Source organism: Rhyacophila brunnea, unplaced genomic scaffold, assembly GCF_057557595.1.
Source record: "Rhyacophila brunnea isolate RB1 unplaced genomic scaffold, BYU_Rbru_1.0 scaffold_3, whole genome shotgun sequence".
In the NCBI taxonomy this organism is placed as follows: Eukaryota; Metazoa; Arthropoda; class Insecta; order Trichoptera; family Rhyacophilidae; genus Rhyacophila; species Rhyacophila brunnea.
Window position 1 is genome coordinate 7,586,292 of NW_028232965.1, and position 26,080 is coordinate 7,612,371.

Genomic DNA, 26,080 nt, shown 5'->3' on the forward strand with positions numbered 1-26,080 from the left:
CAGCACGGCATCATATCCAACGCCCGCTTTCTTGGCATTGTGGGATCAGGTAAGATGCTTCTACACACTCTAGTTTTCGACATTTATAATTCAACTTTAATAAAAAAACATACTTATAATATCCTTGTTACAAGAACATGAGAAGCCGGTTTCAGCCTAATGCCTGAATTGGGGGGGGGGGGTATTTTTTTTTTTTTTTTAGAATTATTAATAACCATGTCCTTGCTTTTTCGTACAAGGTGGTTGTTAGTAATTTTGAACAATCACAAACACCCAGGCTTTGAGAAAAACACATAAAATGTTTTTGTCATGACCGGGAATCGAACCCAGAACTCTCGGGTGGAAGGCCAGCGCCTTACCCACTGCACCACGAGAGCCGCCTAGGGGGGGGGGGGTAATTTAGCAGATGTTATTATATATAATATTATGTAGACATAATTTATTGAATAATTAGTTAAATTTAAAATGTAATCTCATCGTAATATAGGTAGGTTGAGCTGAGCTATGGAATAGGAATCACTTATAATAAAATAACATATGTCACAAAATTCAAAATTTCGAATTATATTCTAAAAAATTATTTTCAACCACTTACCACCATTCTACATTAAAACAACTTCAGCCAAACATATATTTGGTATAAAACCGCGCCAAAAAAACCTGTTGACTTTTAAAACAACACAAGTCCTGGACTCGACCATTCATTGGAAGTCCTAGTGTAGAACATATATTATTTTGTTTGCGGGATGGCAGAATTCCAGTTACAGTGCCTACTTCTAAGGCCTATCCTCAACTCTATGTACCAATAAACAAGAAAAAAATGAATGATATAAAAAGCTTGATAAAATATATTGATCTAACAGCATTTAATTTTTACAGTGAAATAATCAACTGGAAAACGACAGAAAGGTTCGAATCGAAGTTTTAGATTAAATATGTTACCATTAAAAATAATAATAATAAAAAACAAGTAGATATCGAGTATCAAGATATGTAGATTAAATTAATGTTATTATTTAAGTATATTTTTTGCTTGAAAATTAAAACACCCTATGTCAAGCATTTTTAAACAGCTCTCTCTAGTTGATTTTTTTAAATAAAGATTTTTTATACTATCTAATGTGTTTCATTTATAGTATTAGCTGACAATTTTTTTATATTTTTTAAATTTTTTTGAGTGAAATTAACAGTTTTCTTTGATTATCTCGGAATATGCTTTTTTTTTACTTAAGTATCTTATAATAATCAGTGATTCAATCGTTGTTTAATTCACAATTTACTAATTCATCACAGAACTATGATTATAAATAAATTACTTTTTCCATTTTTTTTTCAATACAATCCATACGATCATAATCCTTTTTTAATGGTTTAAATATCGAAATGTTGGGAGCTTTTGAGAATGATGTTGATAATGTTTTAAAATGCGGTTGATATCTGTCGAAATTTCTGCCGCTAACAAAAACAAACATCGCCCGCCGATGTTTACACAACACACGACTAAAAACACTTTTTGTTTCACCACTAAATAGACCGGCTGATATAACATTAACTGGATATTTTCAAACGTCTGACATGAGATGAGAAATGATTCTAAGCAAAGTAATTTCACGCAAAGGCTACTAGAAATCTCAGAAGATGATACATGCGCTCATTTTCCACGTATTTTTTAATTTTCTTGCACAAGTATGACAGAAAGAAGACCTTTATTAATTGTAAGTATATTGAAAACAATATTCTCATTTAACACCACTTCTAAATGTTTATATTTAATTGTTATAATGGTTGCAACTACATAGCTCCTTACAATGGAATAAGTCATCAAATTAATACTGTTTTAAATGCAATTGTGACTAGCATTTGATTTTTCTTCACTATATTGAATCTATCATACAGCCCAGAGAAACTGAGATGATTGCAAAGCACTTCTCCCGTACTAGCTTGGTCAATTTTGTACATTCTAACTTGCCTACGTTGCAAATTTTTGCCGAAAAATGCCAAAACTTTAACGTTAACGTGTATTTGATATTAAAAAATCTTTTTGCTCCAGTTTCTAACAGTAATTAGTATGAAGCTGTCTCGTACGAGTGCGCTCGAATGGCGCTCGGTCCGAGTGTACTCGGATCGTACTACTGGACAAGTATATTGTATGTATAGTTATACTTTGTAAACGTTCATTTGATCATCATCGTGCGTTCTTGCATATGCTTATCCTTGCGATTGGATCCTGGAATGGTATCGAACTATCTGATAGTCGTCTGTAGCTGTCGAGCTGACAATTATAGATAATATACGTACTGACAATATCAGAAGAATCACGAATACAATCCTAAATTATTTTTAAAATCCTATCCCCAGCGTGCGCTTTGAGAGCATGGCTTCATATTTACCAGAGGCCCGCTTTCTTGGCATTGTGGGACTAGGTAACATGTTTGCTACACACCTTATGCCTAGTTTTTGACGTTTAGAATGCTACTTTAATAAAAAACATACTATGAATACTCCAGTTTTACAAGACCATCAGAAGCCTAATCTTCAAAAATAAAATCACATTTTTTTCAATGAACGTCTGATATACACAGGTTTGGACGAATAGTTGACAACCATTTGTCGTAAAAAATATGTTAATATAACCTTTACTTGATTCATTTACTATTCTCAGAAGCAAAAATGATAATTTTTTTTTTAATACGAGATTATTGATTTCAAAGTCGATTACCTCCATCTTTAGTTTTTATATATTTTTATTGATTCTTATTCTGTAAGTACTTTTCCATAGTATGTATAGTGAAAAAAAATTAATTCAACTAAGCTTGTTAAATAGAATTAAACAACAGAATGATTGCAAAGTCGGTTGTATTTATTAGCCACATTTTTTTATGTGGTACGATTTTTTAAATTAAATTTAATAAAGTAAAGGGCATTTTATTAATACATATTTTTGCAAAATATGTAGTTCTAAAATTTAATGTGCTTGACGGTTTTTTGCGATTATCTTAAAATGTCCGTTGGTACCTATATGGAAGTAACCAACTTTGAAACTAACAGCATCATATTATTTTATGCATCTAATTATTTTACACAATATAATATTGTTACAACTATGTTCTTCCAATAAACATCAGTCAAAAATACACATAAAGATTATCTTGGATGATATTTAGTATCGTTGACTAATATTATCACTTGATCCACACAGTAACGGGCGTTCAATAATCATAAAAAAATGACGCTTCTCTGATTAAGATGTGAAGTAGATCATAATATAGTATTCCTTTATATTGTGTATACATTCGATACTGAAATGGAAGAAAATCTTTTATAACTTCGTTCTTTTTTCTTTAAATATTGTAAGATTAGTAAATTGTAGTTATTGTTGTGTTTTTTCAATAAAATTATACGAAATATTAATGAATATTGAAGTGCAATATCTGGTAAATAAATATCCACTGAAAGTATAAAAAAAATTACAATTCAAAATAACCATATCACACTGTATAATATACTGGTGTATACGTTCCAAATTGATTTTGTTAACAATGGAAATGGAAAAATTGTTTATTATCAACAGACATAAATATACTTACTCATAGTATGATAACATCTACTATCATTAAAGACATGTTTAATTAAGTGCTAGTCACCTATAAACTTTTAAAAATCCCTTTGGAAAAAATCGTTAAAATGCTCTAAATGCATAAACAACAATCAATGAGCTTAATGGACTATGAATATAATAAGTAGGTATATAAATATACTCATCGGACTATTCATATTTAATATATCAATATATAAAGTGGTAAGTATTTAATTTAATCGACAGATAAGACAAGATAACTAGAAAGGTCAACATCCTTGAGGCAGCTTTGTGAGATGAATCTTGTAACCGGTAGTAACTGTATTACTTCAATCCTCGGGCAATTTTGCTCGATTGCGCACTGTTTGTCTTTTATTTTTCCACATAAGTCCTTTGAGAATTGGAGGATTGATTCACCTTACTAGAAAACTATTCCCAAGTATTTCATTACTACTCTTGTTTCTCAATGAAAGTCTTTTCAACACTAACACACGGACAACGACAATGCGATTTTTCACGTAAGGTCAGATGCTTAACTCATTCGCTGCTGAGTAGATAATGATTTTTTAATTAGAACCTTTAAAATGCACGTTAATTACATCGATCGGCCGCCTGGCCATTACGCGCCGGGTGCGTCTTCCGCGTCCAAAGTATTAATCATATTAATTAAATTGTTTTTCCCTCAACCACCCGCCACATCTCCACACCTATTATGCATGCGTATTCCATGGCGTAACGAACATTAGGCGCCCTTCAAAGTTGAGCTGAGAGTGTCTCAGGAGCAACTTCCCAAGACCTTGGTTGGCGTGCACTAGAGTGTGCGTGATTCCTGCTTTGATATAGTTTAATATAATATAGATTAAATTACGGTTAATTCTTGATGAAAAAAGACCTTCTCGTTTACTGTGCAATTCCACAAACTTTGTGAAAGTTGTTGCAATGACCGACTGATCCAACGACTGAGGGTTGAACCGCCTTGTGAAGCTCTTCCCTTTCAATAGACATATTCAACACATAAGCAAGTCGGAGTTTCGATTAAGCCAAGCTAATAGAGCTTGGAGGCAAAACCACCATATCCTGTTAAGAACTGAAAAGTTCAACGGTCTGTAGTCATCCTGGTTATCTCCATGCGCCACTTTATATTTGAAAAAATAAATGCATTTATCTGCCCTTGGAAGAGGAGGTCCATCGCCACATTGCGTACAACAGTTCTTCGAGCGCACCGGCCAATGTATCCAAGATCTGAAGGCGGCGATATTAAGATACCGCAGGCCCCCGAGCAAGGGAGTTGAGACACCACGAACCCACATGTGCAAGTCTAACTGAAGCACTCCAGCAAGGACAGGCAACGCGTTGATAAACGTCGCCTTATAGACCTCAGTGAGAGTGAGTAATGCTAAGCGATGGCCGCTGAGAAGAGTTTTCCGGATCGACAATTATAATAACTCAGGACCAATTTTAAAGGTAAGTAAAAATTAATAAATAATTGGGACTAGAACATTTTAATTGTAATTTCACATCCCTAAATCAGTGTCCATCTAAATGTCAATGCTCTCTACCTTTAAGCACACAAGCGTCTAGAATGATCTGTGTAATTGAAAAGAAAAACATTGACACAGTGAGCAGATAGATGGAAAAAGGGGGGCAAAGGAGAGCTCGGGGCGGTATTCTGTGCGGCGTACACCTCTCTGTCAACAGGGTAGCGAGTTGTATTGTTTCCGCCAGCCTGCCAAATGAAATCAAATCGTAAGCAAACTTTTCCTACACGAAGCGTGTCGCATACTCGATCAAACCCACCATCACCAAAAGCAGTGGTGCCTGCAGTGGCTCTGAAAATGTTAGGACTTAATCTGTTGAAGAAATCTAGTGGTGCATTTAGTGACGTAGAATCCAGACGCACTGATTGATTTTAAGAACCCATTAAAAAAAAAAAAATTATTAAATCCATGCATTAGAAACGATTTATTATTTGTATTTTGTAAAAATTAGGCAAACATAGTTTAATCGTAATTTATTTGCGCAGATTAATTTATATTAAAACTTATATATTAATAATCTTGTATTAATACATGAATAGAACGGAAGTAGGTAATTTATAATAATAAAGGTACATATTTAATCAAAATCCTTTAAAATACAAACAGAAACTTCCATTAATGAGGCAGGACGAGGCATTAATGATGCAGCCGAAAGAAATACTCTCAAAGATGTACTTACCTAAATATCTATATTATAATATACATTTTTTGCATAATTTTTTTGTCCCTTAGCAATGCATGATCTGCTGACTTTAACATTGCTTAATGCCAGTTAACCGTTTTTCCTGGGAAATCAAAATCGATATATTAAAAAAACATTAATTTGTATGATATACACCTTTTTTAGATATAATTTATTCATGTTATGACTGGTGTGAACTGTTTCAAAGCCCCCTTTGAAATTTTCATGCAAATTGGCTGTATCATTTTAGTAGGGACATAACAACAACAAAAACATTTAATGCAGTAGTTGAGTGCCTGAATGGAGGTATTGAACATAGCTATAGACGAATTATTTGAAAGAGAATGAATCCTTGGTCAGAATGTGTAGAGGGTCACAATTTGTTGTCTGTCGTTGATGTTGTAGGGACTCGCATTGATTTTAATTTAGATATATTAGTTATCTCTAACGAATTACCGTAGACCAATAATTTTATTGTCAACAAGACAATTATCAGAAAAAGATACTCCATCAAAAAATATTGTTGTACATGACACGTTTTTCATGACGTACGAAACCAGTTTAAACAAAGATCAACATCTCATACGTGATGAAAAGCTATGCCAAAATTACTATTTAATAGTAACGGAAAATAACAACAGGCTGTTCTATTTCAATATGTATTTTTTTCGATTTAACTCTGCCATTTAATGTAAATCGATAAATATCGATTAGCAATGTTTTGATTTACTGTGATTGTTATGATTATGTTTATTATAAATAGTGATTGTTTTATATTTCATCTCAAACAAATACAAGAAAATGTAAGAGACGAACGAGGCGCCATACTAAACGTAAACAATGGGGTGGCGGAGTCTGGTGCATTACTACTATAAACACTTTATTAATATTATATTTAAAAAAATATTTTTTTTAAATTAACTCGCCCAGCTGATTATCTGCATAAACCACATCCTCTGGGAAGATCAAACCTTCCGAGAAAACCCATGGTGTTACATTAAGAAAATTTACGGTGTCATACTACCAACGTCTTCAAGACAGCTTTGAATGAGCCTTTGTTACTTATTGCAAGCTTTAATTTTGCCTATACGTGCTCCTCTTTCATGGGCACTTAAATTATGTAAATTCAAAGCACACTTGAGTGTATAGCGAGCTTAATCTTGGATAACCAGTCCTGAAACATACCCAGTCATAAAAAAATAATTATCCTTGTCATCTAAACTTAGGTTCCCGTGATTGTGACCGGGTGATGTGTGGTGTGGATTGGTGGGCCATTAACTTAAATGATTATTCCGCATCGAGCTTTTGAATGGCTTATCAATACGCTAGTTGCAATTTTTTAACTTTTCTATAATGTACTAAGTTTGATGTTTATATAAATCTATGTAATTGTAGGCCTTCATCCAAAAGTGATCCAGCCGACTAGCGTGTCATAATGTGTGAGTGTTATGTACATTCGCAAATTCTATAAATAATAATTAGGTTTTGGTTTGAATTATAAAATCAAAACTTCACATCACTGCGCACTCAGAGTAGAAAAACTGTTAGATTTTTGAAAACATGTTTCATCTAATTGTTTAAATTATTGTTGGTCATTGAATAATTTTAAAAGTAAGTTGATAATAAAGTCAACGTGTTGATTTTGACGATTATATCATTGATCCTCGCACCGCACTCCAAAATAAACAACCAAGGCTAATGAAGTGAGTCTAATATAAACGCGAGCCCACTCAATGAAACTAGATGCTCTACAAACAAAATCCGAGTCGGCTTCCCGAATTACAGCAAAGTTATTTTTTTCGCTTTGTTTTAGTAGGGGATGTAAGGTAAACTTGTCTCCCACTATAATGGATACCGTATGTCGTTTACATGATATTCCTAGGGTTATTTTACATTATATTTTACCGTAGGCCCATATGCGCCGCTTATGAATTAAAACAGTAATTTAGGTAGGTACATTAATAATATTGGGATTGCAATCATTTTTTCAACATCTTGGCATAAACTTGTATTTTAAAAACATAATTTAAATGAACTGTTGATTTTTTCAAGGGATTCAACATTTACTCGGTGTTAAACAAATGATTATTTTGACACTCCTCTAAATAAATAGCAAGTATACCAATAAGTAACACTAATGACAGGTTAATGAACAAATTTTTGAACTCTAATAAATTTCTCCTTACTCCTCACGATTTTTCCATTAAAAATCGACAACCTTAACTAACCAAAAATTATAACTTTAAATATTACTAACTATCTTTTTTACACATTTCATAACTTTTTGTACCACTACTATACAATATAGACTATAGAGTATAGAAAATAAGTAGATATAATATTACAAAAACTAAAGCGTAAATTTTGGCACACGTACTTTATAAAGCTCACAAAGGGAATGAAAACGTGTCGTAAAGCAATCATTATAATATGTGGTGAATACTAAGTGATAAATTAGTTGTAATATAATATTATTAGTATATTTATGTTTTTATTATACTTATAAATTGTTGGTCTCTTTTAGCGTATTTTACAATTTAAACGTAGTTTACTTTATTATTTTCTATTTAGTATACTTACTAGTATAGATAGGTATCTATAGTTTAAAATTAAACTGTAGTAGTAATTTTATTGTTGTGTCAGGTAATATGACAAATTGTCCATTTAATAAATCGTCCAATTTACGAGTTCTTCGCACAATTTCACAAGGTGCTAAGTAAAAGGTAGATCCCAGACATGTCTAGACTGTAAAGCTAAAATGATAGGTATATTTCATACGACGTATTACATTTTTTTAAATTAATACTTCGGACTAAGGATGCTTTATAAAATTTAATTCCATTTTCAAAATCAACCAACATTTGTTCACTTACACATAATTTTCACCGAAGAATTAATTGTTAAATTTAAATTTGGTTGAATCCAACTGTTGGTATACATGATGTACAATCATCATAATATAACGATGCCTACTAACTAAAGAGACACCAAAATTGCACATACATTTTGCCCAACGGCAAGAAAGAAACGGGGTGACTATTATATGTCAATCGATTTCAATTTTTTTTTAGTTTGTATTAAAGTGTATTTTTGTGAGGTGTTGGATAGTTATAAATAAAAGTTTAAATGCAAATCTCATAAAGTTTTTTTTTATTTTTTTAAAAACACTTTTACAATAATTTTACTTAGGCTGGTAACATTTTAAAAGCAATTGCACTTACCGACAAAATTTAAAGTTAAATACTACATATTTTTCCATATACGTATACAAATTAAATTTAATTTAACTGAGATCTTCAAACATAACAAAGTTTTTATAAAACATATTTTAAAATAATAAGTAACACAAGAATACGATCATGAATTAATTATAATAGTTTATTTAATAAATAGTCATATATGAATGACTTAATAAATAAGTAGCAAACTATATCTAGTTAACTACTATGGGTGCGTAACTGTAATCTGAATACCGTAGCACACAAGTATTGCGTTGCGCTAATAAAACAGAAATATTTACATGTAATTATGGTATAATATTATGGTTCAACCATCAATATGTCACATCTAAATAATATAAGGTATGGATGTTTACAACGTTCTATTCTTTTTTTTCTTAATTCATCCATTAAGCAGAGTTTAAGACAATGTAATAAAATGGTGAAAACAGAGTATCTACGTGTAATATTAATAATTAACTATAATATGCCTATAAGTAGTAGGCAATATCGTGAGGTACTGCCAAAACTCGGTAAGTCTTGAAATGTAATGGAGTAATTGCAATTTGATGTTTGATTTGCCTTCTAAAATCAAACATAATGATAATTTATTTATGCTTTATGTGCATGTTATATAATATATTGGATTACTTCGTACCTAGCGCTTGAAATGGAAAGGAGCGCTCGATAATTTTACGAAATTATTAACTATTAATCTAATTTTATGTGTATTTTATAGAAATAAGTGTGTTATGAAATGAAACGGCACTTTTGTATGCTCCGGTCTTTTGTTCTAGTATACATGTTTATAGACACATTACACAATATATGTAATCCGTTGTTAACTCTAAATACGTAAATCATCAACTTACAAACTTTTGGCAGCAACCCCACGAATATAAACAGAATAACACAGGTGGTCAATAAATGTTGCTTTTTTATTGCATACCAATCTGGAACTTAAAGTACAATCTCTGAAAATGAACATACAAATATATTCTCCGCTGAGACCAGTCTTCACACAAACTAACACTAACAAACCTGCTGATATTCCAAATAATTATTCTGAAATTTTCACAATTTCGAATCCTGATCGGGTTACGTTTATGTAGTTAGTTGTTATAACCAAGGATGTGTGAGCAATTGATTTCTCGGATTGGAGAAGGTAGATAAGAATGGTGACGGAAACTAGAATAAGTTAGCGTGTATCCTAGATTGTTCCGCCATGAATGTATAATAATAAATACTATTTAGTATTGGGGATAAATAAAAATGTTCGAAGCTAATAAAAATAACAATGTACGTATGTATCTTTTTCCTTAATTAATAATAGTAATGGTTTTTTTTTTTGTGTACAAGTGCGAGTAGTCAATGGCGAAGGGTGGAGGTAGGCTGTTAGTATCCGACACAAATAGTGCACACTAAACTTTGTCAGTCATTTTTATTTGTTTTCATTGAACTAAGACTACAGTTTAGATAGCGTTTGTTAGTTTTTAAAATTCAATCAAACCCTACCTAATTCAAACCATAGTACACAATACTCAAAAAATATTGGTTTATCTATAAAATATCTAAAATTATGCGATTAAATCATACATAGCTTTGGATATTTTATAGATAAAACAATATTTTATCTATTATAGTTTGGTTTAGGCAGGGCTTAATGAATTAAAAAAATGGACCAACAAAATATTTAATATTATCTATTCTTAATCCAACGAAAACAATAAGTATGAATGAAAAAGTGTGCACAATTTTGTCGTATCCCAAAAATTATACCAAAACTATAATGGTTTGGCTTAGGCAGGGCTTAATTGATTTAAAAAAAATAATCAACACCATCTGTAAATTGTAGTCTTATTTCAATAAAAACAAATACGAATGACTGGCAAAGTTTAATGTGCACTATTTATGTGGGATCTTAACAGCCTACCTCCACCCTTCGCCACTGGGCCTTTTAGTGGTTATGTTATAGGCGTTTTATGTTAATTTTGTTATGCTTTGAGCAATATTTTATACGTTATCAATTTATGAGAAATACGCATCTTTTTTCAGGTTTTGATATAAGTTATTAATTGTATAACTGGTTTGCATTATAATATGAGGCCTTCTTTTAAATTTCTCGAATAACTGCGTTATATACCTACATATCGTTGGTCTAATGTTAATACCCCTATCTGACTATATATGATGAAAATGACTTTTTGATGTAGGTACTAAAAACAAAAAAAAATACTGCCCATCGACTGCGAAATTCCTGTATCTGTAGTTATTTTAACAAAAATGATACAGCCAATTTAGTAATTCCGCATCTGAACATTACAGGAATAAACTTGTAATAACCCGTATCTTGTTTCTAAGCTGCCAAGTATGTTGCATGACGTGTGTTGAATTCAGCTTTAAAATTTCACTTTACACTTACACAGTGCATAATTAATATAATAAATTTGGATGTTTATCTTTATATATAATTTATATCACATGTTATTGGATGTTATCGTTATATTAGGCGTTATGTGCTTTGCTTTACCACTATTACGTTACGGGTTATTGTCATGTGTGAACCAGTGGCGAAGGGTGGAGGTAAGCTGTTAAGATCCGCAATAAATAGTGCACACTAAACACTTTTTCAGACATGCGTATTTGTTTTCATTGAACTAATAGGTACCACTATTTACAGATGGTGTTGGTTAGATTTTAAAATTCAATTGAACCCTGCGAAAATGAAACCATAATAAATAATAGTCAAAAGAACACTCGTCTATCTATAAAATATCTAAAATGATGCCATTAAATCATACATAATTTTAGATATTGTATAGATAGAACAACATTTTTTTTATCTATCATAGTTTAGTTTAGGGGTTCAGGTATTGCTTATGTAATGAATTAAGAAAATAACCAACAACATATCGTCTCTGTTCTGGCAGAACACACTAACTGGAGAATACTAATTTTGAGTTATATGACTTTTAAGCTTTTAAAATGTTTGAAATGGTCTATGTGAGTTTATTAAGTAATCGTAAAAAAATATGACTTTAAAATAAAGACTGTTTATTTATTAAGAAGGTTTCCAGACGGTAAAGTTTGAAATAAGGAACATTTTGGTATAACTAACTCAATATGTCATTTTTAGAATTAGTGTCTTCTGCCAGAATAGTGACGATATGTAATATGTATTTCTAATTCAACGAAAACAAATAAATAATAATGAAAAAGTGTGCACAGTTTTATCAGATCGCCTAAAATATACCAAAACAATTATGGTTTGAGCAGGGTTTAATTGATTTTAAAAAACTAAACAACACCACCTGTAAATTGTAGTCTTAGTTCAATAAAAACAAATACGTATGACTAACAAAGTTTAAAGTGCACTATTTATGTCGGTTCTTAAAAGCATACCTCCTTCGCAACTGGTGTGAATTATTAACAGTCGAATACGTTACGGGATATTAAATATTTAGTTTTTTTTAGCTTAGTGTTGTAAAAAGTCACTTACGGGATATTAACATTAGGCCATCGATATGTGTCAAAGAAAATTGCCGCTGTCATCATTATAAGTTTGGTAAATAAATACATCAATATTATAAAATCTATTTCAGAACAGTTTAAACTCGATATCATTTTTTATATATTTATCATCAAAAATGGACGATATCGTTATCTACAAAACCTGCTCAGTAATTATTTATCAGATTAGCTTCAACGCTACATTGATCACGGTAACATTATTTAAACGATCGGTAGCAAACATAACTAACAGTGCGGTCCGCACCGATCACACCCTGGCGGGCAAGTCCCTGGCAGCGGAGGCTGCTGAGCTTGAAGGGGTAATGGAACGAAGAAAGACCTCGGCAGCAGCCAGTCAGGACACAGGCCGCAGACCAGAGGAACCAACCTTCCACTGCGACCAGGAGATACCGCGCGAAATGCTGAACCTTCCGAACGGACATCGCAGAATGGTTTTGCCTCCTATAAGAATATTAATATTTCTAAACCATTTGTTTTTACTACAGCAGAACTTTCACTTTCCGGACTAATTGGGGGTGAATTTGGTTCAGATAACAAAAAAATTGTATAGTCGAAAAATAATAAATAATGTATTTTATTTAATATTTTATTATATCAGTCAGATGATACATTTAGTGTTTGCTACACTTAACTATATTATTTCTTCTCGTATATATGTTCAATAATCAGAATGATATATTCTTAAATCTTGTGAATTATTCATTGAATAAAAGAAATAGTTAATTATAAATTATTAGCAAGTGCAAGTAGTTACATCTAAAAAATATTGGAGAAATTCCACGACGTCGGTTAGTAGTCAAAGTAATAGTAAATAGTTACCTACTTTGATTTAAGAAACAAAAATCGATTGCCAAAGTAGCTTGATTTGGAAGAGCGCTGATGAGTAGGTATTAAAAGTGACCAATAGTTAAAATATGTCGCAATTGGTATGTCACGCCGTAGCATATAGGTTAAATGCGACGGAATGGGGCGTAAACCCGTGGAGATGCAGGGTTCGATTCCCGGCCGGGGTGGCTTACTTTTTTCAAAAAAGACTTTTTCTATTGGTTATAATATACTCCTCAGAAAGTGTTTTTCTAAATTAAATATGTTCAATTAATTATTACATATTTTATTAATTTGGCAATACTTTTTTTACTACTTTTCGAAAATGGTTTAGGAGACATTTGATGATCAAATACACAAATTTGGTGCAATATTTCTTACCCGTGATCTATTGAAGTGTTCAACTGCTCTCAGCAGATCATGATTGCATCGCTTGAGAACAAGCTCCAGGACAGAGCGCTTACGTCCAGGAAAAAGTCCTGATAGCATTTCCAGACTAGCCCGACTTACACTGGCTGATGATGCGTTTAAGCTGAAACCAATTGTATATAAGGAAAGAGCATACGGTTTTATTGATATAAATTTTAGCTCGTTCAATTTTAAGAAATAATATTTTTTCGATTGATTAGTGCCATTACCTACTGGCATACTCATCCACATTCCATTGTAATTTTATCGTGTAAATTATATTTAATATTAAAAATTATACAACCGTTTGTCTTCAAACTCATCCAATAAACTATTTAACGAAACATGTCTTTGATAAAAAAAAATAGTTTCTAACAAATTAAAAATCAATATATTGTTCATTACAACAAGATTACAGACAAAGATACAGTATAATATGTTGTTAAATAAAATTTATTCGTGATATTAGCAAGCCCAGATTTTGTTACCGTAAAAAATATTAAACATATTTTGTAGTTACCTGTCAATATGAGGACTCGTCGAGGCTCTGGACGCAGAGTTCTCATCGTCATGAAAGCCGAAGTCTGTGGATGGACGACCTTTTTCGGAATCCGTTCTTGAACTGTCTTCCTGCATTATTATTAATATTAAATTTATATACTATTTCATGAACATAATATTTATTATCTATTGAAGTAGACTTCATCAGAATGTCAACAAATAAAAATATTTAAATCAATTACACACTGAAAATAAAAATTACAGTAAATAATGCTACAAGCTTTTGTTTATACGTTACAAAACCGTCTTTTTAGGCCACACAACACCGAAATAAATATTAATTTCTACAAAAATATAACGAAAAATCGATACAACATCGAATTACCAGACTAAGAGGTAAAAATGAGAAGAATATTGATACATCATAAAAAAATTAAAAGCTCTTATAAGATACCAGAGAGAGCCACATTCTGAATTTTCATATATATAAAGAGCCACACCATATTCACGTTCTCACGTAGTATTAAATGCAAAAATTCAAATTTTATATAATTAAAGGAAAACCATTAATTAATAATTAATTAATTAATTAATTTAAAGGAAACTCACGAAAATACTAGTAAATGGAGAAAGAAAATACCTATATTTTTATCAAGAGATATTGGGAACCGCACTTAACCCAACGAAGAGCCGCATTTGCCCACGTCTGTTATATACAAACTCATACCTATATACAGTGGTGATTTTCTTTGACGCAAGTGACGCATTCGATTCATTTAAAGATTTAAAAAGGGGCATCGAACCAATTCAAACAAGCGATAAGTATATATATTAAATTATATCAAAATTTTAAAAAGATGCGTATTTCTCACAAATTGGGTATAAAATATATAGGTATAAATTGGGTATAAAAATATCACCCACGACATAACAAAATTTCTGCAACTAACATTATGGGGGCCTATATAGCTGCATTTATACCAAGCGAGCGAATGTTTATTTTTCCCCCACTCCAGCGAAATTTTTATGCTCTCTCAATAAAAAGTGAGAAAATTTCGCTGGAGTGGGGGGGGGAAACGAACATTTGCTCTCTTGGTCTAAATATGGCTTTTTATAACCACCCAAGCAGACGCGTATTTGTAATATACCTTATAACTTGTAGGAATAATAGTCATATAATTTATAAAGTATCCTGACACTAGCTACATCGTGTGTAGAAATCGGTGGTGGATGCGGCGAGTGAGGCCTCGCTGGCGGCGTCACATTCATGCCGTAGATGCGTCCCGGCGGCAGCGCGGGCGTCGCGTCGCTTTCCAACTCTGCAGGCCTGAGGACGCCCGCCGCCGTCGCCAGGTGCAGCGCGATGCGGTCTTCCGCGGCTTGCTGTCTCTTCAATGCAACCTAAGACGACAAAATAATAATATAATTCAAATGTATTTCAACATTCGGTCCGGGAATGTCTAAGTAGTTCTAAGTAGTAGGTCCAACCAGCTGTTGGGCCCATCGGACCATCCGACTTGGTTGCTACTAAGGCCAATTATCTTGCATTTAAAAAAAAATTGCGGCGTCTTACTGCGGGCGTGAAGATGGGAATGGGACAACTGGTCGCCAGGACAATTGGACAATTGGACCTCGTACTGTCGTAGACACGTATACAGAATGTAGACGAGGAATTTTAAACAGTTTATATCTACTACTTAGTATTTTTAATTCATTTTACTATTAACATAATGTTTTTTTATTACGGATTGAGAATTACCATGCTTAAGGCTTTATATAAATTAAAAAACTCTTTTTTTGTTGGAACTTAAACATGTGCACGATTAAATCATTATTTACGTGTGCATACTTAAATTCTCACCAACTATTAAATCATAATATAATAATTTAAATATAAATAATAATGTTAAATATTTTATATTTATATATTTTAAAAGTACCTATAAGTATCTAACGTCTATTTAATTTCGAATTGTGTGGCGTCTAGTTGTCCCGGCGCCAATTTAACCGTCCTTGACCAGTGAAGATCTCTTCACATAAATTTTTGATGTCCGTATGATTAGCTTCGTTTTCTTTGTTATATATACCTTAAATTCATTTTCTTTTTCGTAATTTCCATATGTTTTTCTCTCCCTGACACCTAGCATTAGAATAAATTCTTTAAACTCAGTCAGAGCTCACTTTGAGCGTAGCAACCTCAGTCTTGGATATTTTCTCCCAGGGCATTCCCAGGCAAAATTTAAATAGATGCTTCACATTGCCACTGTAGGGTCCCGTGATACGCTCGATTAAGACCAAGCGTGGTGCGGGCCGGGTTTCGGTTTGGAGGAATTAACTTCAATAAAAGTATTTTCGCGGCCATAACAAGAAAATGTATGGGTAAAAATGTATTATCCTGCAGTTGGCAAGATTGCATGCATTAATCAAAAAGTTTGGAAGCTTCTGCATTTTCATGCAACAGTTGGATTTTTTTCAATCTTCGCATGTGCAGTAAGTAGAACGATAGTGGCGAACGAACTACGAACGAATTTTCAGGTTGACCGATTTTCATTTCCTGTGAAATAGTACGAAATAGTGCAATACAATGACAACATCGCGTCTCGCTCACTCCTAAAGAATGAATTAGAGAGACAGTCAGCACTTTTACGTTTAAACAGTCATTGTTACGATACTTTTAAATACGCACTATTGCTGCCAGTAAATCCATGCACGTGTACAGGCGCTATTAAGCTAACCATGACGAATTCTATACGTCATGTAAAGTCGTCAGTTTATGGAGTCATCAGTGACATCCCGTAGAGGTGTAGGCAAACCGACTGTTGCAAAGGGGAGGCACGTTGAAGTTAATGGCCACACTAAACCACACCCGCCCCGTATCATACCCTGTATTAGTCAGGTGTATCACGAGACCCTACATTTGGATGTGAATCGTCTTGACTGGGAATATCTCTGTGCGTTGACTGAATTAATACGGCTTTAAGGAACGTAGTTATAAGCAAAGCAGCCAAACCACACAAACCTCAAACAGAGATAGAAGCACTTTTATGTAAAGTGTGTTTATTTAAATCCACAAAGCCTCTGTATACTGTTTATACCTTTTGAATGATAGATATTATATATATATATGATTTTGTGTAACTTATAAAGAGATAAAAGCATAAAATCTATGAAATTTTGGTGTTTTAGCAGTCCAGGCTGTTTTGTGCAAAACGGGTTTTTTAGAATGTTCATTCTTGAATGCAGCCAACTCTTATTTTTGTAAGAAAAATCGTTATTTTTGCATCTATTTTCTTAAAAAAAAAAATCTTCAAAGTTATAGTTATTTAAATATTATGGGTATTTCAAAGTCCTGAAAATAATTCGAAAAACTTGTAAATTATACATTAATATTTAGCTGCCTGGCACTAATTTTTATATGAAAAATCTATATATTATATTATATATAATAAAATGAAAAACATATAATGTAATTGAGAAAATAATGTTTATTAATTGAATGTAGAAAAACACACCTTACAGCCAGGAGTTTAATAATTAGGTAAGTACATTATATTATCATGTGGCTGCTTTTTGCAGAACGAATATAGAATATTTTTAGAACGCATTTATATGACATTTTTGTATGACAGCAGCTTGGTTGCTTTATGCAAATCGAAAATGTCATATTCTGGGATTTGCAAAATCTTTAAAACGCATTTATATGAAATTTTTGTATGACAACAGCTTGGCTGATTTGTGCAGAACGTAAAACAGACGTGTGAGATTATGGAAATCACAATAACTCATTTTTTTCAAATTTGTGGCTTGGCTGCTTTGTGTATAACTACGCTCAGTTAAGAGTACCCATGGGACAAGAGCGTAGAGGCAAAATTTTAATTGTAGTAATTAACAAAAGCAAATACCAAACTGCCGAACAATCTAAGTGAAGAGATATTCACGTTGGCAATTTATAAAGCCACAAATAGGGTCGGCATATTATAAAGAGTGGCGAATAAAGAAACGGGTACAAATGTGTATTACATCTTTTTAGAGCAGTGGCGTTTTTCAATGAGGCCGTTTCATTAGAAAGTATCGACATCTTAATTTTAAAAACGATCGAAGCATTAAATATCCTGACTACAGGACTATTGTAATTGTAGTATTGTAATACCCATTATAATACATATTGTAAGCGGTTTCTCCGCGGTGCCTCCAAACATGTTACAAAACTCTACGAACTGAATACAACCACTGTTTGAGATCAGGTTTCATGGGAATGCTTAATTATTATAAAATGTTGTGTATGGCATTTTAAAGGTTTATGGTGTACTTTTCTGATAATATATAAATAATAAAATAGGTAAATCAATACGAAACAAATTTTCAGATAATTTGAGACTGAAAAATAAAGGGGGTGGCATTCTAATTCAGCTTAAGGGCGGCACTTTGCCTAGAGACGTCACTGCAGATAAATATGTGTGAAAATGTTACCTGTGCCGCCATGATACGCTGCCTTTCCTTGATGAGGCCGCACTTCGCACACCTGCAGTGACGGTAGGCACACGCCCGCTTGTGGCCGCGCAGACCTGAGATGAGCCCGTGGTTCCGGCACCGAGCACATTTTGGAACTCGACCACCAGACATCTTCGACACACAAATTATTAAGGTATCATTTTTAGGCCGTTAAGAATCCGTAACAGTAACGGAATATTGTCTTAGTGGGTAGCTATTTATTATCCGCATTTTCTAAAATATAATGAATGCGAGCTCAGAAATCACTGGTTTTGGATTACTACAATAACACAGTTTTGAAATAAACGCAAATAAAGATTTTGCTGCTATGAAATTCATTAAATAAAGCACACTTTACTCAACTATATCTTGTAAACGGATACCTACATGTACGACATATACGAAATATAATGAACAATCATGAATACCTGGATCAAACTCACGTGTTGATTTTTTTACAATGTAAGTGTAGGATCCAGAATATAAAACACCAAATTTCCCAAAAAAATATAAGTAACTTTTGCACAGAGTGAGTGTGCGTTTGATAATTATTTTTTTACGAGGAATAAGTAGGTAGCTTTTTATAATTATTATCCTGATGAGCGATATTTTTTATAAACTAAAGAGCACGTACCAATCTATGAATAGGTATATAATACGTTTTTAAAAAAAATTCTTATCGATGTTTCATTAATCATAGAGTAAATTAAACAGTTGCAGTCTAAATCAAAGCTCGGTATTTTTTTTAATATAAAAAACATTATTTTCGGAAACGCAACTAAATTTATTGTACCTACGTAGGTAGATAATAGGTACCTACCTATTTTATATGATAATAGGTACCTACCTAGTAAATTACGTCGAATTATAAACAATAATATTAATAAGGCATTGTACAAAGAATTTAAGCTATTTTTACTTTTAGCTTTGTGATGAGAATTGCATATTCTGAAAATAAATAATATATAACAGCTTGATTATAATTGATAATATTATGTTTAAGCGGAAGCATGATTTTGTTTATTTTTAACGAATTGTATGAATTTATTTTTATTGATTTATAAAACGAAAATAAGCTTTGCCACTTTATACTTTGTACCTACAAATATTTTTTTTAAATATTTCTATTGGTTCTTAAGGGGGGACATGCTCGGCGTAGGTCAAAATTGAGTTTTTATTGTATTTTCAAACCATGATCCTGGACACTCCTTAAACGTTGTAGATAATCTATTTATTTAATTTTGAAGCCTTATTATATTTTATATTTATTTTAAACATTTGATGACTGCATAAAGTATTTTTGTTACATAAAATAGTATTATTTTAAACCTCTCGCTCTAATGTTTTAGAATATAGTCATATTTCGGTACATGAATGTGCAGTTTTGTTAAGATTTTTTACATTTATTAATTTTTAAACGCATTTATAAAACCATTAGTATAATTTATGACGAGATAATTTTAGTAAAAAATTCACGATAAAAAAATATATTGATAATCTTTGTGATCCCAAATTTGACAAGAATTAGGCATTTTATTATTCAAAAAACTCCCTACTTCAATTATAGTTTGTCAATTTATGGCTACGGCCGTATGTTGTAGCTTAAATACTGGGGAATGACAAAAGAAATGGCGTATTTCAAAAAAACACTACTTTATTCTTAGGTCAATAATTATTATAAAGCAATCATTATTCGTAAGATGTTTATTACACTTGAATGGTCAAAGACATAGCTTATAATGAGTATCTTTAGAATCATCTTCAAATGTGTTAATCTTGCCGATTTTTTGAATAATAAAATGCCCAATTCTTGTCAAATTTGGGATCACAGAGATTATCAATATAATTTTTTATCGTAAATATTTCACTATAATAATGTCGATATAAATTATACTGATGATTTTATAAATGCGTTTAAAAATCAATAAATTTAAAAAATCTTAACACCACTGCACATTTATGTACTGAAATATGACTATATTCTAAAACATTAGAGCGAGAGGTTTAAAAGAATACTATTTTATGTAGTAAAAATACTTTATGCAGTCATCAAATGTTTAAAATAAATATAAAGGATAATAAGGCTTCAAAATTATATAAATAAATTATCTACAACATTTAAGGAGTGTCCAGGATCATGGTTTGAAAATACAATAAAATCTCAATTTTGACCTAGTATGAAAGAAAGTAGCGGGAAAATTTCACAAACAATGATTGTATAATTTATTTACGTGTATAATGTCTTGATTAGGTTCTTACCTACATATCCCAAAATTTATTTTATATAAAAAAAGCTATTTTTATCAATATCGAAATTACTATAAAGATTGATACCTAATATCGTAATATCAAAGGTATAAATATTTTTATTTAATCGTTAATTGTAATTTGTAACTCATTATGAATTGGTAGATCAAACGACACAGTTATCGTAAACAAATGAGTTATTAAATGAAACTTCTAGTAAAAGCTTTAAATTAATTAAAGAAAATTTAAATAAGCAGAGAATACGAGACAATAAAGTTATTGCGACTTCGAATAGAATCTTAAGTGTTGTAGATTATCTCGGTATAGCGAAAACTTCACTTGATCTACAACCGCAAAAAGATGCCGATTTAGTTACCTATGTATCAATAACTGTTTTAAACTATTTTATTTTAGAACTAATAAATTAGTATCTAACTAACCTTGCAATAAATCAAAACCGGCTTTCAGCAAATCACAGACGCACGACCACTTTAAACCGCAATGTTATTTTCAATGTTTCAATCCGCCGTTTAAAAATATCACATCAACAATCGATACCCCGCAGGAGGCGATACGTCGGAAAATCTACGAAAATTCTTCAGGACTCGTCCAATCGCAGGGTCGACCAACCGCGATTGGCTGAAGATGCTACACAAACATGTTGCATAGCCACGCCTACTGATACATTTCATATTATCTCTTATGTGTGACTGGAAACTTTCAACTCTGCAAGAGGTAGAGTGGGTTGTATTCCAAATGACATTTTCCAACTTGCTCGCTTGTTTTTCACGTTAGTTTTCTCTGTGAAATACATACAGTGACAAAGACACGTTCAACTCAACCGGTGGCAAGCGAGTGTTTTAAACAGTGGCGAAGGGTGGAAGTAGGCTATTAAGATCTGCAATAAATAGTGCACATAAACTTTTTTCATCATCATCAGCCTGAATATATCCACTGCTGAATGAAGGCCTCTTCAAGCTGCTTCCATTCTCGATCATGTGCGTTGCGTTGCCACTTACTTTCGCAACACTTTATCATTTCATCGATCCAGTGACCTCTAGGTCTATCTTGCGGACGTACCTGCAAAACCCAAAATTATAAAAATATAATAGTCAAAAAATACTCGTCTATCTATAAAATATCTAAAATTATGCAATTAAATCATACATAACTTTGGATATTTTATAGATAGAATAATATTTTTATATATTATAGTTTGGCTAAGGCAGGGCTTGAATTTAAAAAAATGAACCAACAATATACGTAGGTAATACGTATTATTTATTAATCCAACGAAAACAAATAAGACGCATAAATGAAAAAGTGTGCACAAATTTTCTCGTGTCTCCCAAAATATACCAAAAATGTCATGGTTTGGTTTAGGCAGGGTTTATTTGTTTTTTAAAATCTAACCAACACCATCTGTAGATTGCAGTCTTAGTTCAATAAAAAAAAATAGGTATGGCTAACAAAGTTTAATGTGCACTATTTATGGCGGATCTTAACAACCTATCTGCACCCTTCGCTACCGGTTTTAAGTGACTTTTTTAATTGGCATTTCAATTTACCATAATGATAAGCCCAGGGATGTTTCTAGGCAAAGTGCCACCCTTAAGCCGCCTTAGAATGCCGTTCCTATTCTATTTAGTTTCAAATTGTCTATAAATTTGCTAGACACCAATTTTATTTATTTTTTATTTTGGGCCGTCTTAAACAGACAAATACACTTAGCAATCTTTAAATTGACAGAATTTGATTATTTCCACGAAACCCACAAAACAGTGGTGATCTGTGGTTCTGATAGTTTTGGAGGCACCCTTGTGATAACGTAGTTATTACAATGGTTATTACTACAATACAATAGTTGTGTTGACAGGATCTTTTATGCTTCGATTTTTTTTAAAAACGAAAGTGTTTATACTTTCTAAAGAAGCGACACCATCGTATGCCTCGTGGAAAACTTCCACTGCTCGCTAAACATGTATCTAATATTCATTATGTTGTATTCATTCAGTGACGTCGGTTCGGGATGGGGAAAAAACTTAATAATTTAACTATCGAATGGATTTTAATAATTCCAAAAAAACACATGGATTTTTTTACAAATAAGCTGCACCATGAATTAATACACTATTTTTGCTTCCCTTTTATATAATTATTATTGTATATTAAAAATTTATATTAAGAGCGGAGTTGTTCCATTTACGATATTGAATCAAAATATATTACAGTAGTAGATATGGCCCCATATCCTAAAGCTGACTCCCAAGCAGGGCTCGAAATAGACCGGAACGCACCGGAGCGCCGTTCCTGTTCGTGAAATTCTAAAAGATACCGTTCCGGCTCGTGGATTCTTTGAGAATTGCGTTCCGTTTCATGTTATTGAGATAATATTGCATGTAGATATGTAGCTTTTAAAGTTATAAGAACTGATTCGTGGGAAAAAATTCGCCTGCGGCGCTGACAAAGTGCGTATATTATTTATTAATGATTAGTCCTGCAAGGTCTATAATATAATATAGGTGGTTCGGACTTCAGATGTGTTTAAAAAAAGGGCTGAAAGGGCTACAGGTCCAGGACCTTAAATTAGTATGTCTCCGGAACCTGAAAAATAGTTTTGCGTTGATTGCAAATGATTTTGCAAAAATGAGTAGTGTACCCATTAAAAAAACTACATTTTAATGTTGAGTTGGGGGGGGGGGTAATGTGTATTAGCGCAGAGCCCCTTCAAGTATAAATAACCCTGATTATTAGGCATATCGCCCTTATGATATCCGAAAAATATTTAACGTAATTTGATATTTTTGAATGAGGCTTAGGCAAGTGACTATGAAAATCTTATTGATTTAATTAGTGACTCTGATTTGAAGATCAGCCTTTAAATGATTTCTAGGCGAGTTTGTCAGAAGAGTACCCCAATTTTTCAAAACAAGCTATTATTGTTTTCATGACTGGGCTGACAGGGCTTTAGCCTGGGGGCACGGGATCTGAGTGGGCCCGGCGTGACGGGTTGATCAGATAAGTAAGATAAACACACATCACAAATTCGCTTTAATAGTTTAAAAAAAAGTCGCCTGCGGTGCTATTATACTTCATGACTATTAACATTTGTTAATTTTAAATTATATTATTATAATTGAACGATGTAATATTTGATTACTGCGTATTGATACATGTCCTGTGGGACTGTCCACTTATGGGCCCCGAACGAGCGGAGTTGTTTGCCCGGGTCCGACCCCATTCGGGCCCAATAGGACACGCGGACATGGTGGCAACCGAGGCCAATTTTGCGGCCTTTACTAAATTCGCCAGAGCGTACGGGGGGCGGGACACTCTCGACTCCCCTTGCGACTTTTCAAATTAAAGTCACTCTGATAGTTGCCATATAAATTAACATCATGCATTCGCACTTCGGTGCAAGGTTGCATCACCAGTCCCGTGCGGCTCTGCTCGGGACAAAATTTGGGCTTAAATTCTTTGATCTGGCACACGTAAGGGTTATGTTAGCCGGCCGCGTATGACGTGGCTGCATATACATAACGGGAGCGGAGGTGGGAATTTTACACACCATGTATTGATACATGATGAAAGTTGATGTATTAAAAATAGTTAAACAAAATAGTTAATAATACACTGAATAAGGGCCCTTAATTTGAGCTGTAACAAAATTTGAAAAATGTTGATATGATGTGCCATACTGCCTTTAACACAAGAGATAGGTAGGAGGGCCGCCAAAGATCCTAGCCTAAGGGCCGATTGCAAGATTTGTACCGGACAAAGAACCACCGGACAAAGAACCACCGGACAAATAAGAATACGAGCTAAGAAAAACGTTGTAAAATAAGCTGAATGTTCCGTTAAAATTTCCGGGTTTGCGAAGTGTTCCATTGCAGAAAAAGTTTGGGAAACCCTGCTCTACCACAAGGGGGGGCGACAGGGCTCTAGCGTAGAGGCCCGGGCTTAAAGAGGGCCCAGCGTGGCGGGTCAACCAGATAAATGAGTGTGTTTATACACATTTGCTCTAATAATAAAAAAGTTGCCTGCAGCGCATTTTACATTGGGGTTATTATTACTATTTTAAAATATATGGTTGTGCAACGCAATTTTTGGCTGTTGTATGTTGATACTCAACAACTCTATAATTCGATGTGGTAAAAATACACTGAATTTTATTTGACGTCGAACACAATTTGGAAAACGCCACTGTAGAGCGTCAGACTGTCTTTAGCCAAAGATGCTGGCCTGGGGGCCCGCTTCAGGATGTGGGGCCATTAGATACAATATCAATATGTTATGAAAAATAATTCCTAATTCATCCAAAACTTATTGTCAGCTCCAATAGTGGTGTTTATTAAGGATGACCGAATAAAAGAAGTTGATAAGACAAGTCAGTAGCAATGATTGTCTCATTTTTAAAATGAAATTTCTCATATTGAATGTCTTATTCGTCTGATTTAGTGGTTATGTGTTATTAATATTTGGAAGTAACGATCAAAGTAAGTAAACTCTGTGTATAATAATATCATAATACACTAGGACGTTTGACAATGTGACAGTCGATTCTAAACGACAATAACTAATAACTTAGTTATACTCTTCAGTCATTATAGAATACCAAACTCTGCTTGCAAGTACGTTATCAATAAATAGTATGGCAGTGAACCACTCGTTGCTTGCGCAAAAAGTTATGCTCAGGCTTTATTAATCTAAAGATGTGCGGTGATTTAAGCTTCAAACTACAATGACAAGAGATAATTTAAACGTTAATTCGACTAAAAGAACGTAGGTATACCCTCTCCCATTTCGTCCGCCAGTCTTTCCGATGGACTGACGAATCTATCTTAGCACTGTTTCGGATTCACGTTCAGGTTAATAAAACGTCGTATTTTGTACAATGGACATCTACTTATAAGTGAAATAATAAATCAATAAAAACCCTGTACGTAAAAAATAAAATAATAAGTGAGATTTCAAACGTACAGAAAAAAATCATTGTCACTGACTCAAAAATCAAAATCACTGACAGGGCTTTAGCTTGGGGGCCCGGGCTGTGGGGGGCCCG

At 32.9% G+C, this 26,080-nt stretch overlaps 1 protein-coding gene across 1 annotated transcript; it reads right to left on the reverse strand.

The window, feature by feature from the left end:
• Nucleotides 1-7,606: 7,606 nt before the first annotated feature.
• Nucleotides 7,607-18,903, reverse strand: LOC147067810 (doublesex- and mab-3-related transcription factor dmd-4-like). The gene is made up of 5 exons (XM_085952463.1): nt 18,751-18,903; nt 15,487-15,681; nt 14,300-14,409; nt 13,753-13,903; nt 7,607-7,639 (listed from the first exon to the last, which is right to left on the reverse strand). The coding sequence occupies exons 1-5, from the start codon at nt 18,901-18,903 to the stop codon at nt 7,607-7,609; spliced, it is 642 nt and encodes a 213-aa protein (XP_085808589.1).
• Between the last annotated feature and the right edge of the window lie 7,177 nt (nt 18,904-26,080).